The following is an 18,074-nucleotide window of genomic DNA, read 5'->3' as shown; positions in this document are numbered from 1 at the left end:
GGCAGCCACGCTGAGATGGGCTGTGCAGTCCGAAGGTTTTAACCAGGCAATCTAATGCCCAAACGGGACAGGATTACGCACGAGTAACTCCCAACCACTACACACACCTAGTTTTAGAGGAGGAAAACAAGGGAAAAAATATTCTGAATCAAATGTTGTTGAAGAGGCTTTGCACCACTATCCCTGAAGCCAGAACAGCAGTAGCTGGCTTCTGGGATAGCTGCACAGCCTACATTCGCTCCATAAGATGCACACACATTTCCCCTTACTTTTTAGGTGGGGAAAAGTGTGTCTTGTAGAGCAAAAAATACAGTATTTTACCAAGCTTCCCACCGCTCACAAGGAAGGCAACTGCAAGCAGGTGTCAAGGACCTCACCCTAATGGTCAGGCGCTAGAGAAAGGCTCAGCCCAGCTTTCTACTCATGCCCCCACTCCGGGTCACTCACTGAAGAGTGTTCGCTGTCTGTGTTCGGCGATAGACTTCCAGGTGGTTCTTCCGCTTGAAGGATTTTCTGCAGGTCTCACAGGTAAATTCACGGACTCCTATGAGAAGGAAAGGAACAGGTCAGTACAGCCTGGGGACCTGGGACCTATTGCCTCCCACAAGGTCCTGGGTTGAGCAGGTAGCACCCATCTCTTGCTGAATTTTCAGCGTTCCTTCAATTAGGAACTTCTCAATTACAGTGGTACCTCCAGTTGCGAATGGGACCCGTTCCATAGGTCTGGCCGCATCCCAAGGAATTCTCAACCGGAGGACTGCTTCTGTGCATGCGCGCAGTGAGGTTTAGCATTTCTGCACATGCATGTGCGGCAAAACCCAGAAAAATACTTCTGGGTTTACTGCGTTTGCATCCTGAAGATTCTGTATCCAGAGGGATACGTAAGCAGAGGTACGACTGTTGTTGTTGTTTAGTCGTTTAGTCGTGTCCGACTCTTCGTGACCCCATGGACCAGAGCACGCCAAGCACTCCTGTCTTCCCCTGCCTCCCGCAGTTTGGACAAACTCATGCTGGTAGCTTTGAGGGCACTGTCCAACCATCTCGTCCTCTGTCGTCCCCTTCTCCTTGTGCCCTGTACTTGTTTTATACTTGCAGCCAATGTTTCTCAAACTTGGGTCTCCAGCTATGGTTGGATCATCCCTAGCTGGCAGGATCTGTGGTCAGGAATGATGGGAGTTGTAGTCCAACAATAGCTGGTGACCCAAGTTTGAGAAACACTGAATGGTGTTATCTGTTTTTATGACTGTATATTATATTGTTTTAACCCAGTGTGAGATTGTATGATGAAGTGTGTGACAGGCTTATATGTCACAGACAAGACCCAGTTTGTCAGGACCCCTAGGGGATGGGGCAAAGAGTACCACTGCATAGGAGACAGCAGACAAGTAGCAATACACGATGAGCCCCTAGGGGAACCTGTAAAGGCGCTGGTCCCAACAGCAAGTGCAGTGCTAAGTAATCCTGAGACTGCACGCTCTGCCATTAAGGTCACAGCATCTCTAGCACTCCATAGGTGAGACGCTTTACAGACTTTGATTTAAAGAATGTCACAAGTGCGGGAGGAGCAAGCTTGGGGTGTCCCATGTAGTCAACTACAGCAATTTATGGAAGAACTTTGCTTCAGGATGAGAACAGAAATCGTGCTCCGGAGGCGCGGCAGCAGCAGGAGGCCCCATTAGCTAAAGTGGTGCTTCAGGTTAAGAACAGTTTCAGGTTAAGAACGGACCTCCGGAACAAATTAAGTACTTAACCCAAGGTACCACTGTATAGCTAATAAAGTAGCCAATACAGTCAGAAAACACTTTTTGGAATCTTGATGGAAAATTCACTGAAATAAAAAAACCCCCCGGGTGCTGCCACATTTGAAATACTTTTGGAATTCCACAATTAAAAACAGTTGGCTGCATGTGGCAGTGATTAGTAGAAATTTATTTCTTTTCATGGGTACAGCTAGTAGCCTTTAGGTCACAGAAGGAGGTGTCAGATCTCCCAACACTCACCATTGTCACACTCATTCTCAGAGTCACTGAGCAGCTTAAGAGGCAAGCGCATGTCCTGCAAACAGCGGTGCCCTGCTTCACACTGCCACACAGCTGTTGTGTACATCTCAAAGGTGGGGTCCAGCTCTGAGAGATGGGGCTCACAGGGACAGCGGTTTTTGTGGTCTCCGTACCGGATTACTATGTTGTTCAAGCAGTTCACATTCCGCCTTCTTCCTTGTGACACGGGAAGCGGGTTAGGGAGGAGAAGAAGAACATAAGTTTGTGAAATATACTCAGTCGAGAGTGGATTTTATGCTCTTTATTCAGCTCATAGTGGTGAGGAGGAATGAAAGTCCCCTCAAAGTATCTGCTTTATATACATTATTTGCACAATGGGCTGCACGTGATTGGCTAATTCCGGAATTCTCCTGTAGGCCAATCAGGTTGTGGATTCACTTCCATCTGGAGCTGGAATGGGTGGCTCCTGCAGACCAATCATACTGCTGCATTGTTCTAGGACCAATCAGACTACTGCATTCTGAATCCTATTGTTCTAGGACCAGTCAGACTGCTGCATTTTGGATCCTATTCAACTCAGTACATAACAGTTTGAGAAGCAGAGAACAGAAGGTCCCTTCAAACAATTGAAATAAAAAGCTTACAACACCAACCCCTGAAGAAATAATCCACGTAATATTTGTTAAATACTCATTCATTTTATATGCAAGGAAGGCTATAAGGAGCCCTAAGAAAGTCATTTTAATTCAAATAAATTAACTTCAAAGATGCTGAGACTTACATGTTCACCTGTCAGGGGACTGCCATCAGAACAGGGGAGGGAGGCAGGGAGACCGCTGGGATACAGAGAGCCTCCAAAGCTCCTGAGGAGCAGCTCTTCTTCCAGCGGTGGAAAAAGCCACACCTCCAGTGGAGAAGAGAGGGAAGGGGACAGCCAAGTGAGGAGAGGGCTCGAAGATGCTGCTGGGAGCCCCAGAGCCTCACCTTGCCAGGCTGGCCAGGAGGCAGACACGCCACTTCCGTCGCCCAGCTTGCGCAGAGGCGTGAAACGCAAGGAGGGGAGGAGGAGGTTTGGGGTGCCGAAGTTCTTATGTTGGGGGAGAAGCTGGAAGGGACCACTCCCAGATTCTGCAAGTGACTGAGACAGTCATGAACTTGGTAGATCTGCACTGTAAACAGTTTGCACAATAAAACCTGTAAAAGACAGGTTGGAGTCCAGCATTGAACATGAAGCTTTTAAAATAATATAACTGAACACCACATCAAAATACCAGTTTATTACCATACAACAGGCTGCACTGCTAATCACAATAAAATGTTGGGTGCCTACAGGAATCTCTGTGAGATATTTCCATATCACAGGCAGCAGTAGCGGCTAAGCCAAGACACACACCTTGCTCTCCCTTGCAACATTGGTAGTCTTGGAGCAACATGTATGTACATTGGAAGTTGAATAGAATCCGTTCCAGAAGTCCGTTCAACTTCCAAAACATTTGAAAACCAAATTACAGCTTCTGATTCGCTACAGGAAGCCGCGGAAGCCCCATTGTAAGTTCAGCTTCCAAAAATAGTTGCAAACTGGAAGGAACAGTCATTTCTGGGTTTGCGACATTTGGGAGCCAAAACAATACGATACGATAATCTTTATTGTCATTGTCCCATACAGAGCAACGAAATTGGAAAAAATCTACATCAGACATTCAAAAACCAACAAGCCTCCTTTCCCAGCTATCCCAGCCTGGTTAACCCCCTAAAAACTCTGATACCCCATAATTAAATACAATATACTCCCACAGTGACTACCTTACACTGTGTTTAAAACCAAAATCGCATTTGGATAAAAACTGTTTCTCAGGTGGCTAGTCCTAGTCTTTATAACCCTGTACCTTCTTCCAGAAGGCAGAAGCTGAAAGAGATAATTTCTGGGGTGCACACTATCCTGCACTATCTCTGCAGCTTTCTTATGACACATGGAAGCATAGATTTGAACCAAGGTAGGGAGAGTGCACCCAATTATTCTCTTCGCAGTCTTTACAACCCTGGATAGCATTGTTTTTTCCCTGACCATACAGCTCACAAACCACACACAGACCATACGTTAATGCACTCTCAACAGTACAATGGTAAAATGCCATCAACAGGTCCTTTGAGAGATTGTTTTTCCAGAGGATTCTCAGAAAATATAACCTCTGCTGTGCTCTCTTCATCAGGTCTTTACTGTTTTCTCCCCAGGCTAGGTCATACAGTAATACTTCCACAAAACATTCAGGAACTAAGGTGTTCGAAAACCAAGGTACAGCGTACCTTGTTTGGCAACCGGGATCCGTTCCGGAGCCCCAGCTGCTAACCGAAAAAGACACAGGGCAAAGTGATTTAGGGCTCCTGTGCATGCACGAGCAGCAAACCCGGAAGTAACCCGTTCCTGTACTTCCGGGTTTGCCGCAGATGTTCGCCAGAATGGACACTAGACAAGGCGGGCGTTCGTGGAGGTGTTACTGTATGACTGTAAAGCTAGACAAGCACCTCAACAATATGTTGGAATGCACATCTCTAGTTGCAAATCTCTGGTTACAAACGTGAATCCTCTGTGAAATACCTCCTGTGGCCATCTCTGTCTGAAGGCAACACAAACTTAATGGGAATGAGAGAAATTCCCTGAAGGCTTCAACGTTTGACAGAAGGAGCCACATGTCATGGCCTGATTAACAAGTCATTCCTCCCTTTAACAAAAAGCTAAATACAGAGGACTTCCGGAGGCGGCGCGTTCGGTAATGGCTGCCTGCTCCTGGTAAGGAGAGGGAGCTCCGCTGAAAACGGGTCGTCCGCTACGGCGAAGCGGAGACCCACTCAGGAAAACCACAGGGGGTAAGAGCCTGTGGTCCCGGGACCCGGCGGGTGCCAGAAGCAGCCTCTGAAACGTTGAAGGGACCCCGTAACGGGGCTCCGGATCGCGGAGGGGGTAGCGGCACTGAGGGTCGTCTCGCAGTCAGCGGAGCGAAGCCGCGCTGCTGTTGCCGATCAGCGCTGACCTTTCTTCCTGAAACCTTCAATTTCGGAAAACAACAACCCGTGAGTAATTGGGACTTTACAACCTTAAGATCCTTAAGAATTTCAAGATTTTAAATTTGGCTGAAAGCGGAGTGACGAGAAACAGGAAGTCCGTCTTCCGGCAAAGCTTATAGATCAAAGGCAAAGGAACTGACAGGCTGGACGCAATGAATAAGGATTTTAAAGTGGAAGCATTATGCGTCTGACAGTACTGAGGCTTGAAATGAAAGGCAAGTTTTTTTATTAATTTATTCTACAGTGAGGAAGCAATTTGGGAACCTTCTCCTTTGGTGGAATTTAAAAGTTCAAGACCCAGCCTCGGGGTGGCAGGGGGAAGAGAATTTCTTTTGTGGATACAATTTATAAAACTGAAACAGATACATAGAGGCAACTTTGGACTAGATAACTAAGTAACTGTATCCTGCACCTTGAGAGGTGATACTTGTGACAATTTCGGAAGGGCTCTGCCAGTGGAAAAAGTTTTAAGGACTATTGGAAAGTTGCAGGAACTTTAATGGCGACCATAACTTTTTTCCTTTCTTTCTGAACTCCAACTTTACTCCTTCCAACTGCACTCCCTCTAGTGGAGATTGGGATTTACAACTTCTTGGGAACTAACTTTGTTTTGTCTCTCCGCTGTTGTTATCTACACTGAGGTCTGTCCTTCCCATGGAACTTTTGACAGCTTGACCTTGATTCATAGACAGGTGGGGAATGAGTGGCCAACCGAAAACAAGATCTGCAAAAGCGAAAGCAACAAAAGGCCAGCTTGTGCAAACAACTCTGACTTCTCAGTCACGTAGATCATCAGTCCCCGCTGTACTGAAGGGAATTGAACTTCCAACAGTAGCTGAATTGAAGGGAACTGAATCTTCAACAACAGCTGAACTTAAGGAAGCTGAACAACCAGCAACAGAGGATATGGCTGCAGGTGGATCTGATACTCTTATGAAGGAGATGCTTCAACAATTTGCGATTTTAAATAAGAAGGTTGATGACCAAACAGCAAAAATTGACTTAGCCACATCCTCTATTACAAAGCTATCGGAACAAGTGGCACAGCACTCACAAGAAATTGGGAATCTAAAAGACGCTACTTCTGAGAATCGGAAATTGGCCGAAGCCGCGAACGAAAAAGCTGACCGAGCAATTCAAAAAGTGGATGAATTGAAAGGAGAGGTAAGGCCACTACATAAGCACATCAGTGACCAGCAGGCCTACCTGTCTATGGTGGAATTGAGAAATAGGGAAAATAATTTAAGATTACGCTCTATCCCAGAGATTGAAAAAGAAGATTTGATTGGTTTCTTGACAGCAGAATTCTCCAAATTTTGGGGAATAAAGGAAGACGAAGACTTTAAAATAACAACGGCATTTAGACTGGGAAGTGCTACCAGAAAGGACAGACCTAGAGACTGCCTGATCATCCTAAAGACTAAACAGGAGAGAGACAAAATACTTGACCTTCATTTTAACAAATCACTGGAGATCCAGGACAGAAGAGCGGAAATTTATAAGGACATACCAAAACAGCTACTGGATCTCAGAGCTATCTATACTGACCTAGCAAGACTTTTGAGAGGCAACGGAATACCTTACAGGTGGGAGTTCCCACAAGGTCTATCATTTAAATACAAAGGAAAGAAGGTTAGAATTAAGTCTAAAGAGGACAACCAGAAGTTCCTGCACGACAACGGAGAAGATCTTCAGAAGGGAACAGCAGTCCCTTGGCCTCTGCCACAGCCTGGACTGGAACCAACACCATCTCCTCCCTCGGATCCGGACAAAAAGGAGGACACCCCATAAAGAGTAACAACAGATCGATACAGGATGTCTCTGCAGCTGTATAGCTGGAATATTAATGGCGTAAATTCCCCGGAAAAACGAAAAAAGATCTTTCATATTTTGAAAAAAGAAAATTTGGATATAATTTGCTTGCAAGAAACCCACGTGACTAGGCTCCACAGGAAGGTATTAATCAACAAAAGACTAGGCCAAGAATTTATTTCATCAGACAAAGTAAAAAAGAGAGGCCTGGTGATCTACGCTAAGGAGAACTTAGCACCGAAACTCTTGTTTAAAGATGAGCAAGGGAGAATCTTGGCAATTGAAATACAATCTCAAGGAGAAAAAGTTTTGATAGTAGGAATCTATGCACCAAATGAGGGGAAAGCAGAATTTTACAAGAAGCTACATGAGACACTACTGGACTATCTGGACTATTCAAACATCATTATGATGGGAGACATGAATGGGGTGGTCTCCACTTTGATGGATAAGTCACAAAACCAAATAACTAAGGACGGCAGACTACCGAAAACCTTTTTTGAACTGACAGACAATGTGGACTTGATTGACATTTGGCGGGCAAGGAACCCCCTAGGTAGAGAGGGAACTTTCTTTTCTGAGGCCCACTCATCATGGACGAGAATCGACCAAATTTGGACAACTAGAGGGCTGGCAACGAAGACTACAAGAGTGGAAATCTGCCCAAAGACTTGCTCCGACCACAACGCCCTGAAAATGGAATTGAGACTTACTCCAGCCGGTTCCTTTAGATGGAAAATGAATGACACCCTCTTTAGAGATCAAGAGATCGTAAAGAAGGCCCAAAAAACTTTAAAGGACTATTTTGAAATCAACTTGAATACTTCAGTGGAAAAAAGAACAATCTGGGACGCTAGTAAAGCTGTAATGAGGGGGTTTCTGATACAACAAAATACTATCAAGAAGAAACTCTGGAATGGGAAGAAGGATAAAATATTAGAGAAGATAAGTGATGGAGAGAAAAGGTTAAGATCTAAACCAAAATCTAAAGAGATCTTGCGAGAAATTAAATTCCATCAGGCACAATATTTGAAATTGATAAACCAAGAAGTGGAATGGAAAATTAAACAAATGAGACAAAGATCTTTTGAGTCAGCAAATAAATGTGGGAAACTGCTGGCATGGCAGTTGAAGAAAAGACAGAAATTAAACTATGTTACCAATCTAGAGGTGGAAGGGAAAAATATCCAGAAACCAGGTGAAATTAGAAAGTGTTTCCAGAAATATTTCAAAAAGTTGTATACACAAGGGCCTGAGGATGTGTCTGAGATTGAACAATTTCTGAAACTCAATGGCTTACCAGAATTGTCTCAGGAGAAGAGATCAATTTTGGATTGTAAAATAACACAACAGGAAATTGAGGATGCCATTCAGAATATGCAGCTGGGCAAATCCCCAGGCCCAGATGGACTTACCTCCAAATATTATAAGATATTAAAAGACCACTTGACTTTACCATTAATGGAGGTTTGCAACCAGATTATGGGGGGAGGAAGGGCACCGGAAACGTGGAAAGAAGCTTTCATCACATTGATACCCAAAGTGGAAACTGAAAAGACTCAACTTAGGAACTACCGTCCCATCTCACTCCTAAATGTGGATTACAAAATATTTGCAGACATTTTGGCAAGTAGATTGAAAAAGGTTTTAAATGAAGTAATTCATAAGGACCAAGCAGGCTTTCTTCCTGGCAGGCATTTGTTTGATAATACTCGGAATATTATCGATATTCTGGAACTTTTACAAACAAATATTAACACTAAAGCAGTGCTAATCTTTATTGACGCTGAGAAGGCCTTTGACAATATTTCTTGGAAATTTATGAAGAAAAACTTGGAAGGGATGGGAGTGGGACGAGGGTTTGAAAATGGTATAGAAGCAATTTATTCAGAACAAAAAGCTAAGTTGATAGTGAACAATGTGGTGACAGAGGAGTTCCATATTGAAAAAGGAACACGTCAGGGGTGCCCCCTATCCCCCCTACTATTTATATCAGTCCTGGAGGTTTTGCTGAACATGATTAGGAGGGACCGGCAAATACAGGGGATCACGGTCGGAGTGAAACAATATAAACTGAAAGCATTTGCAGATGACTTAGTAATAACATTACAGGAGCCAGAATCTAGTACAAAAAGAGTTTTGGAACTGATACAAGAATTTGGTCGGGTGGCAGGATTTAAGTTGAACAAACAAAAGACTAAAGTTTTGGGGAAAAACTTAACGCCCTTAGAAATAGAGGGGTTTCAGAAGGAAACAGAGTTAGTTGTGGTTAAGAAGGTGAAATACCTGGGGGTAAACTTGACGCCTAAAAACTTGAACTTGTTTAAGGACAACTATGAGAAATGTTGGGCAGAAGTCAAGAAAGATTTGGAAACATGGTCGAGACTGAAGCTTTCCTTGCTGGGCCGAATTGCTGCTGTTAAGATGAATGTTTTGCCAAAAATGTTGTTTTTATTTCAAACCTTGCAGGTCGTGGACAGAATGGAATGTTTTGGAAAGTGGCAGAGGGACATCTCAAAGTTTGTCTGGCAGGGCAAAAAGCCCCGAATAAAGTTTAAAATACTAACTGATGCAAAAGAAAGAGGGGGGTTTGCCCTGCCAGACTTAAGGTTATACTACGAGGCGGCAGCCTTCTGCTGGTTGAAAGATTGGATTTTATTAGAGAATACAGATGTCCTAGACCTGGAAGGTTTTAACAATTCGCTAGGATGGCATGCTTATCTGTGGTACGGCAAGGCAAAAACGCATGGAATGTTCAAAAACCATATTGTCAGGAAAGCAATTTTCATGGTCTGGTTGAAATACAAAGACTTACTTGAAAGTAAGACTCCGAGGTGGTTATCACCAGTGGAGGCTAAGGCGTGGAAAAAACCCAATATGGAGACCGGCTGGCCGAAATATTGGGAACTAATAGAAAAAGTTGGTGACAATTGGAGGATGCGGAGCTTTGAAAATTTAAAAGATAAGGTGCAAGATTGGTTTCACTATGCCCAAATTAACGAGGTTGTTAAGTTGGATAAAAAAATAGGATTCCAGGTGGAAAAATCGAAACTTGAGACAGAGTTGTTAGAATCAAAGACCAAGGTTTTATCGAGAATGTATAACTTGCTGCTTAAGTGGAATACACAGGATGAGACAGTTAAATCAGCCATGATAAAGTGGGCTCAAGACATTGGTCACAATATTATGGCTGAAGACTGGGAAAGGTTATGGACCACCGGTATGAAATTTACGGCATGCAATGCCTTGAAAGAAAACATTATGAAAATGGTATACAGGTGGTACATGACCCCAGTCAAGCTTGCTAAGATATACCATTTGTCTGATAACAAGTGTTGGAAGTGCAAGGAAGCTGAAGGAACATTCTTTCACCTTTGGTGGACTTGCCCAAGAGTGAAGGCCTTCTGGGAAATGATCTACAACGAGTTAAAAAAGGTGTTTAAGTACACCTTTCCTAAAAAACCGGAGGCCTTCCTCTTGGGTATGGTCGGCCAAAAGGTCTTAAAGAAGGATAGAACGTTTTTTATGTATGCTACCACTGCAGCAAGAATTTTGATCGCCAAACATTGGAAGACTCAAGATTTACCCACGCTGGAAGAGTGGCAAACGCAACTGATTGACTACATGGAGTTGGCCGAAATGACTGCCAGAATCCGAGACCTGGGAGAAGAAGCAATGGAGGAGGACTGGAAAAAATTTAAGAACTATTTGCAAAAATTTTATAAGTTATATGAATTATAAATTGACCATAATTGGAAATGTTAGCCCCAGCAATGAGAGCGCAATATTTATGAAATTGGATAACAATATTGAAGGGATCAAAGTTTAAATGTTAAAAAGGATAATATATTTTGTTTCTAGAATAAATGGACAATAAGGGATTTAAACTTAAATTGCTATCAAAAGTACCAAAGAAACACATGAAACAAGGTTACAATTTGCTGATAAATTTATTGTCGGGAATGCTTTGTGCGGGAGATGTGGGGAAGTTCGATGGAATGTTGAAACAAGCTGTTGAAGGGTTATGATTCTTTTTACTTTTTTTTCACATCTTTTGTTTTTCTTTTTTTCTTTTTTCTCTGGTTGTTTTCTGTATGTATCTGGAAAAATGTAATAAAAACTATTTAAAAAAAAAAAAACAAAAAGCTAAATACAGTGGTACCTTGGGTTACATACGCTTCAGGTTACAGACTCCGCTAACCCAGAAATAGTGCTTCAGGTTAAGAACTTTGCTTCAGGATAAGAACAGAAATCATGCTCCGGCAGCACAGCGGCAGCAGGAGGCCCCATTAGCTAAAGCGGTGCTTCAGGTTAAGAACAGTTTCAGGTTAAGAACAGACCTCCGGAACAAATTAAGTACTTAACCTGAGGTACCACTGTACTTCATCATCCTGCCAAACTCTGTATATCAGCACTTCTCTTAATAATAACCCATTTTGCTGTCAAGCCCAAATACAGAGAACTAGATGCCATCTACGACCCCACAGTTAACTATTGGCAAACAACTCAAAGGTCTAGAATACAGACTTCAAGCTTTCGTAAATGAATAAAGGAAATACCTACTCCTTTTGGTTTCCATGGTAATTTTGAAGCATGAGAACAATGTGCCAAGCTATCTTTAGGGCAAATAAAATGTCTAATGCAGCATTTCTCAAACCACACAATTTGCTATGGCCAATTCATGGCATTAGAACAATTTTTTTAATTTTTGTTTTTAAAGAAAGAAGAACCACACAATTTTAGGATTAGAATATCAGCTAATGTGCCACATTTTTTTATCTATTTCTGCTTGGCATTTGCCTCTTTAACATTAGACATCTTAATTACCAGTAATGTAAAATATAAAGAGTTATTTGTCAAGCATATTCGCCTCAAATTATTTTTGAAATTTTTATACAGCCATCATCTACTATAATCAGAGAAGACTCAAAGCAGGCACATTCTGTTTCAATTTTTAAATGTCTGCAGAAAACCTTTCTAATCTGTCAGGCCAATGTAGGCCTACTGTTAAATATATCTTTCCGCAACAGTTGGCTCATTTCTGATTTTAACATTTTTATGTGGTTTTTATTCTGTCACTTTACATACAATTGTTGTGAACTGCTCTGATTTCTTCTATGAATCCTTGGTTCTCAAACACAATTCGTTCTGGAAGTCCGTTCGATTTCCAAAACGTTAAAAAACCAAGGGGTGGCTTCTGATTGGCCCCAGAAACAATGCCAACAGCCGAAATAGATGTTCAGCTTCCGAAAAACGGTCTCAAATCAGAACACTTACTTTCGGTTTTGCGGCATCCAGGAGCCGATTTGTTCATCAGCTAAACTGTTCAGGAACCAAGGTACCACTGTATATAAATATATATTATAAATAAATTATATGCCAACAAGCAGGAACAGTTAAACAGAAGGGGCGATTACACACTGAAAATGTAGCTACCGTATTTCTATCTCAGTGTCAACTTTATGCTATTAAACAGAGGTGGACAAATGTTATAGAGCAAGGTGGATTATTGATCATAATATACCATCCAACTCCTTGGCTTCTTTTACTGGATCATGTAAAGGACCTTATAGCCAAGAAGGATACATGTTTGGGGTTTTGAGTTCAGTGAGCAAAAACAGAGATTATGGGAAATACTAACATCCCAACAAAAACATAACACTATGGGAAATATAAACAGCATCACTTAACAAAACTAAAAAATGCAATTTGGTTCAAAGCGGGGAAATTCTGAATTTTCATTTTATTTTTGAAAACTGGAAGCCATCTATCAATGGGAAATATTCTATGTAAACCTACCTACTGAAATTAGTGAACCTACTCACTCATGTTCATTAATTTCAATGGGCGAGTAAAACTTCATTGAGCACCAGCCAATAGAGGAATCTGCAAGCGCATGTAAAGCATGATTCTATGCTGGTTCAGTGAAATTTACTCTGTTAAGAAATACTATCAGAATTCATTTCTTTGATTTCTTTTTGGAATTTTGTATCTGTCATTTGCAGAGTTTACTGCAGTAACAAGTAACTGAAAGTAAGAACTCATTGCAATTCACTAGCTTCTGACACTGGCACACACTTGCGCTCAACAAGTTGCATTTTCCCTGCTCAGGACTTCCAAGTTTTGTAATCCTCAAGTCTCAACCTGTCACCAGACACCCTTGACCAGCAAGTAGCACGGGCTCCAAACAGTGGGCTAGACATGCCTGCAGTCATTCGTTTCTGTTCTTTGCTCAGAAAACAATTCAGCCAATGTAACAGAGCAAGCAAAACACACCACTACAAACATATTTACATACTTTTCTTCCTTTGTGGCTCATAAGGCATCTGCTCCCAAAGCTTCCTGGAAGAAAAAATAATAGCCTATCACACCACATGCACTCAGAATCTGAGAAGTGGATACCATTATTTGTTTTTAAAAGAAAGCCGAATAGAAAGAAGGTGATTTTCAAATGGTCCCAAGCAAGATAAATGAGACTCTGAAGATTAGATAGATAGATAAATAGATAGGTGGGTGGATGGATGGATAGATATAGGTGTAGGTGTAGGTGTAGGTGTAGGTGTAGGTGTAGGTGTAGGTGTAGGTGTAGGTGTAGGTGTAGGTGTAGGTGTAGGTATAGATAGTTTATTTAATTAATAAATAAACTATCTATATCTATATTGCCCTTCATCCAAAGGCCACAAGGCAGTTTACAACATAAAAATACAAAATGAGAACACAAAATACACAATAAACCAAAAACAAACCAGTAGCACGCCTCCCTAACACATAAGAGTCAGTTTGCTCTTCAGTCCCTCTCAGGAAGTCAAGAGCTAAAGTACCACAAAATTCAATCATCTTAATCATGTTTCCTCAGCCACAGAAATCACTACCACTGGGAAACTGAGGATCCCATCAAGAACACCAACAAATGCATTGATTTCTTAATCATAATGATGGCCTCTTAACATCTAAGCTCAGATGAATACTATGAAATGTGATTTCTGGTCTCTTAATGCAGAGAAATACAGCGGCTGTCTCAAGCTTTCTGTTTGAGATTTCGGAAAATCTTGAGGTTTTTTAAAAAAAGTTTAACATTAGGCAATTGCCTGTGTTGATTCTGTTAAATCTTTCTCTAATAGTGTTCACCATAGTAAAGGTAAAGGGACCCCTGACCATTAGGTCCAGTCATGACCAACTCGCTATTGTGATAACTTGGCTGTGGAACCAAACGGATATTGAAAAAGCTGCCCCTCATCACTTCAGAAGTTCACAGAACACTGTGATGGACAAATGCTCACCCTTCACTCCAAGACCATTCCTGAGTTTCATCTTATCCTCACCACCTGTCCGGTATATATGAAGTCACTAGCTATGGTTAAAAGGAAGTTTGATATCAATAGACCTAGTTTGGAGTAGCAAGAAGAGTAACCCTTCCATATATCTCCTTTGCCTGATCCTTCAAAGGTGCAAGACTATGATCATATGCACATTTACTCAGAAATACCATCTCTGAAGGGGCTTACTCCTGTTTTTGTTGTGATTGTCTGCAAGGTTTTAATTGTTCTTGTTGGTATCCATCTGTCTTGAGAGACAATGGAGTGCACCTGGGTGCGGGGAGTCAAACTGTGGCGTTAGCGACACTAAAGTGACCAGGGGAGTGTGTATGGAGGTCCTGGGCTCCCTCTTGGCCTTGCTGATGTGGTCCAAAGGAAAGCAGAGCAATATGCTTAGCACCGGTTGGCAGAAGTTACCGGAAGTAGACATACAAGGCACCAGCCAACTGTCTTAGGGACTCCACTCTGGGTTCACACCTTAGCCTTTCCTTCTCTCGAAGACATCTCGCAAGGCAGTGGAGCCTTGGGATCAGAGTTTTCTTTCTCCCCAGATGGGCTACCTTCCTGGGTTGACAAGTCCCATCTTTCCCTCACGCCCCTCTACAGCATGTGCAGAAGCCACCTTTTTGAGCACAGGCCCCACTCTTGGTTTCATCCGCTCCATCTGCTGGAGCTGCCTTCACATGCAGTGGGACTGCATAACGCAAGGTTTGAGGCCCATTGGCTACCCTCACCTGGTTTAGCCGGCCAGTTGAAGCCATTTCCCACAGTGTGGCTGCTGTCACATGCTGACAGCTTCTGGCAGCGACAGGTGAGAGCCAAGTGGAAGGTGGGGACCAAAGGTGGACAAACTACCGCAGAAGGAGCATGACGTGTGTGTTCCCCCCCTCACTGTGTACTATCCCTCCCCAAACACCCCAATTTGATGATTTAATAGATCTGATGGATATATTAATGTGTGGTTTTTTTTAAAAAAAAAGTTAGGTGGCTATTTTTCTATGTTTTACCTGTTCTTATTTTAACCTGTATGCCGACTCGAGTCCCGCATCAAGGAAAGAAAAGGCAGGCTCACATTCCTCCCCTTGTGTAGAATGTGAGGTGAAATAAATATCTAAATAAATACCCACATTCCTCCCCTCAGAAAGAATGTGTGTGTGAGAGAAAGGGACCTCCTTGGAGCAGACTGAGACCGGCCACCTTCCCTCTATAAATCATTTAATGTGTCCACACGAATAGAAGTTATTAATATTGCAGCAGTTGTATAAGGGATTATTATTTTGATTGGAATGTAGCTGAAATGAATATGAATAAAATCATCAAGCCATCAATCTAGCATGTGGGGGAGGGGCACCTAAATTATATAATTTGGTATTTGAACGATTGGTATTAGTAACTGTATTATAATTTGGTATTGTTATAATGAGGATATTATTGGACTGTAATTGGGGGGAAATTACTGCACTTTTCTGTTAATAAGACTAGGTTTTTTTACTTAAAAAGTATATGAAAAACTGTGGGTCATCTTATACCTGGATAGTGAATGGTGTGGATTTCTTAAACTGGAGTCCCTAAAAATAGGGGGCGTCTTATGCATGAAAACAAATACGATATATATATATATATGAATGAGAGAAGCTAACTTCCACCAGCATTTAATGGCGTAACATCACAGCAGGAGCAACGGTGGATGCCCCTGCTGCCAGCTGCCCAGTGGGTGAAGGAACCCCATGCCCCGTTCTCCCCGCCGGTTCTCACCCGTGGTGCCTGGTCCGCTGCTCTCGTTCCAGTCCCAGCAAGTAAGCGGCAGCTTGGCATTGTTCCAGCCGCTGTGCTGCCTCAGGTTAAACCAGGGCCCGTGGGACTCGCCCAGGTAGACCCGCCACACATCAGATTTCTTCCGGGACTCGAGGTGGCGCCAGGCTCGGTCAGACCCGGTGAGCCGCTGCCTACCCCGGGCCTTCCGGCCACCCTGTGCTGAGAGCCAGTGTGGTGTAGTGGTTAAGAGCGGTAGTCTCGTAATCTGGGGAACCGGGTTTGCTTCCCTGCTCCTCCACATGCAGCTGCTGGGTGACCTTGGGCTAGTCATGCTTCTCTGAAGTCTCTCAGCCTCACTCACCTCACAGAGTGTTTGTTGTGGGGGAGGAAGGGAAAGGAGAATGTTAGCTGCTTTGAGACTCCTTCGGGTAGTGATAAAGCAGGATATCAAATTCAAACTCTTCTTCTTCTTCTCCATCTCCGGCAGCCGTTTCCTCCTCTTCCTCCTTGGATTCCCTGCCGCCGCCGTCCTCCTTGCCCGCAGCCAGGCAGTGCTCAAAGTCGCTCATCTCTGCCCGGTAGCTAAGGAGCCCCGTTGTAATGGAGCGGGCCTTGGCGCATTTTGATGGCGTCGCCACCAAGGCGACTAACCGCTCACACTCTTCCACTTCCGGGTTCCCAAATGGAGGCAGAGAAACAGGCAGGGAGTTAATTTGTACAGTATGTAAGCCACCTGGAGACCCATCAGGGGAAAAGGCGGGGTATTTAGTAGTCACAACAAAAAACCATAAAAATGAAAATAGCAGCTGGATTTTGAATCTGTGTGTGTGTCAAGACTTGTTATTTTTTTAACTATCATGGTTAGCAGTTTGCTGCCTTTTTGAACATTAGGGCACTGGTTCAAATTGTTTTTCTTTGGGCTACACTTTTTTGGGGGGGTGGAATTGTTCTCACCCACCTATTCTTTTATTGAACACTGATGTAGTAAAATAGCTAAAGAAGCTGGAAAGCAAGACCAAATAAACCAAATGAAGATGCCCTAAGAGATATGCGAAACTTTTCCTCAATTTTGCCTTTTAGTCTGCTCTCCTTTTAATTCATTTCTCCCGTTATTCCCTTCCTTCGAATCCCTTCTTTGCTTTCTGTCAAATAAAGCATTTTTCTTCTTTCCTTGCAATGCCCCATTTCCTGAATTTACCCTCTCTCTATTTTTATAATTGTATCCAAGTATTTCCTTGTAATTGTATCTGGGGTTTCAAATCAACACTGCTACTTTATAATTGCCTTCCTCCTCTCCTGCCACACCAGTGTGGCAACGCCACATCCTTAGGAGAACCACTGCTTTTAGGGTGTGATTATGCAACAGGCATGATTCTCTCCCCCCCCCCCCTCTACTTGCCCCAAGTACCTGCAAAAAGAGGAGTTTTGATGGGTCTCGTTTTCCTGTGAACTTTGTGTTTTTAATGATGTTTCCAAACAATTAAACTATAGTATGTTTGCAACAGCTCTTGTAAGTTCTGCAATCTTCATAAGGTGTGAGGGCTGTTTTTGTACCCTAGCACTGCAAACACAGGTCAACAAGGGTGGAAGAATATAAAGAATCACAGCCAGCCCAAGACATTTTTTGCTCCTGAACCACAAAATGGCACCTCCCAGCCAGGGAAGGAGAGAATGAAGAGATCCATTGGGAACAAGGGTTGGGGGAGACCAGCAGTGCCTCCTATTTGCCAAGAGGTTGCTGTAGAGGGGGCATGAGGGGGATGGGGCTGCCAAGGAGATGCCTACCCATGGGGTAAAGTGAGACGACTGCCTCAGTCCACAGGATCCACAAATTATCCATTTATGAATGTTTTAAATAGCTGTTTTAAACTGTTTTTACTGAAAATGTTCTTGGTTTATTCTTTTTGTAAACATCTTGGAGGTTTTTCTACAATCAAGCGATGTATAAAGGTAAAGGGACCCCTGACCGTTAGATCCAGTCGTAGCCGACTCTGGGGTTGCAGCGCTCATCTCGCTTTATTGGCTGAGGGAGCTGGCGTACAGCTTCCGGGTCATGTGGCCAGCATGACTAAGCTGCTTCTGGCGAACCAAAGCAGCGCACAGAAATGCTGTTTGCCTTCCTGCCGGA

The 18,074-nt window shown here is 43.1% G+C and overlaps 1 protein-coding gene across 1 annotated transcript; it reads right to left on the bottom strand.

Annotated features, from left to right (window-relative positions):
* Window positions 1–414: 414 nt before the first annotated feature.
* Window positions 415–17,735, bottom strand: ZNF653 (zinc finger protein 653; the record flags this gene model as incomplete). Its single annotated transcript, XM_083482402.1, has 5 exons — window positions 415–544; window positions 13,174–13,217; window positions 15,947–16,165; window positions 16,485–16,679; window positions 17,732–17,735. 5 exons carry the CDS (start codon window positions 17,733–17,735, stop codon window positions 440–442), a joined length of 567 nt encoding a protein of 188 aa, XP_083338528.1. The 3' UTR covers window positions 415–439.
* Between the last annotated feature and the right edge of the window lie 339 nt (window positions 17,736–18,074).

Source organism: Podarcis liolepis (genome assembly GCF_965112155.1).
Source record: "Podarcis liolepis genome assembly, chromosome: 17".
NCBI lineage: Eukaryota > Metazoa > Chordata > Lepidosauria > Squamata > Lacertidae > Podarcis > Podarcis liolepis.
This window is presented reverse-complemented; position numbering and strand designations above follow the sequence as displayed.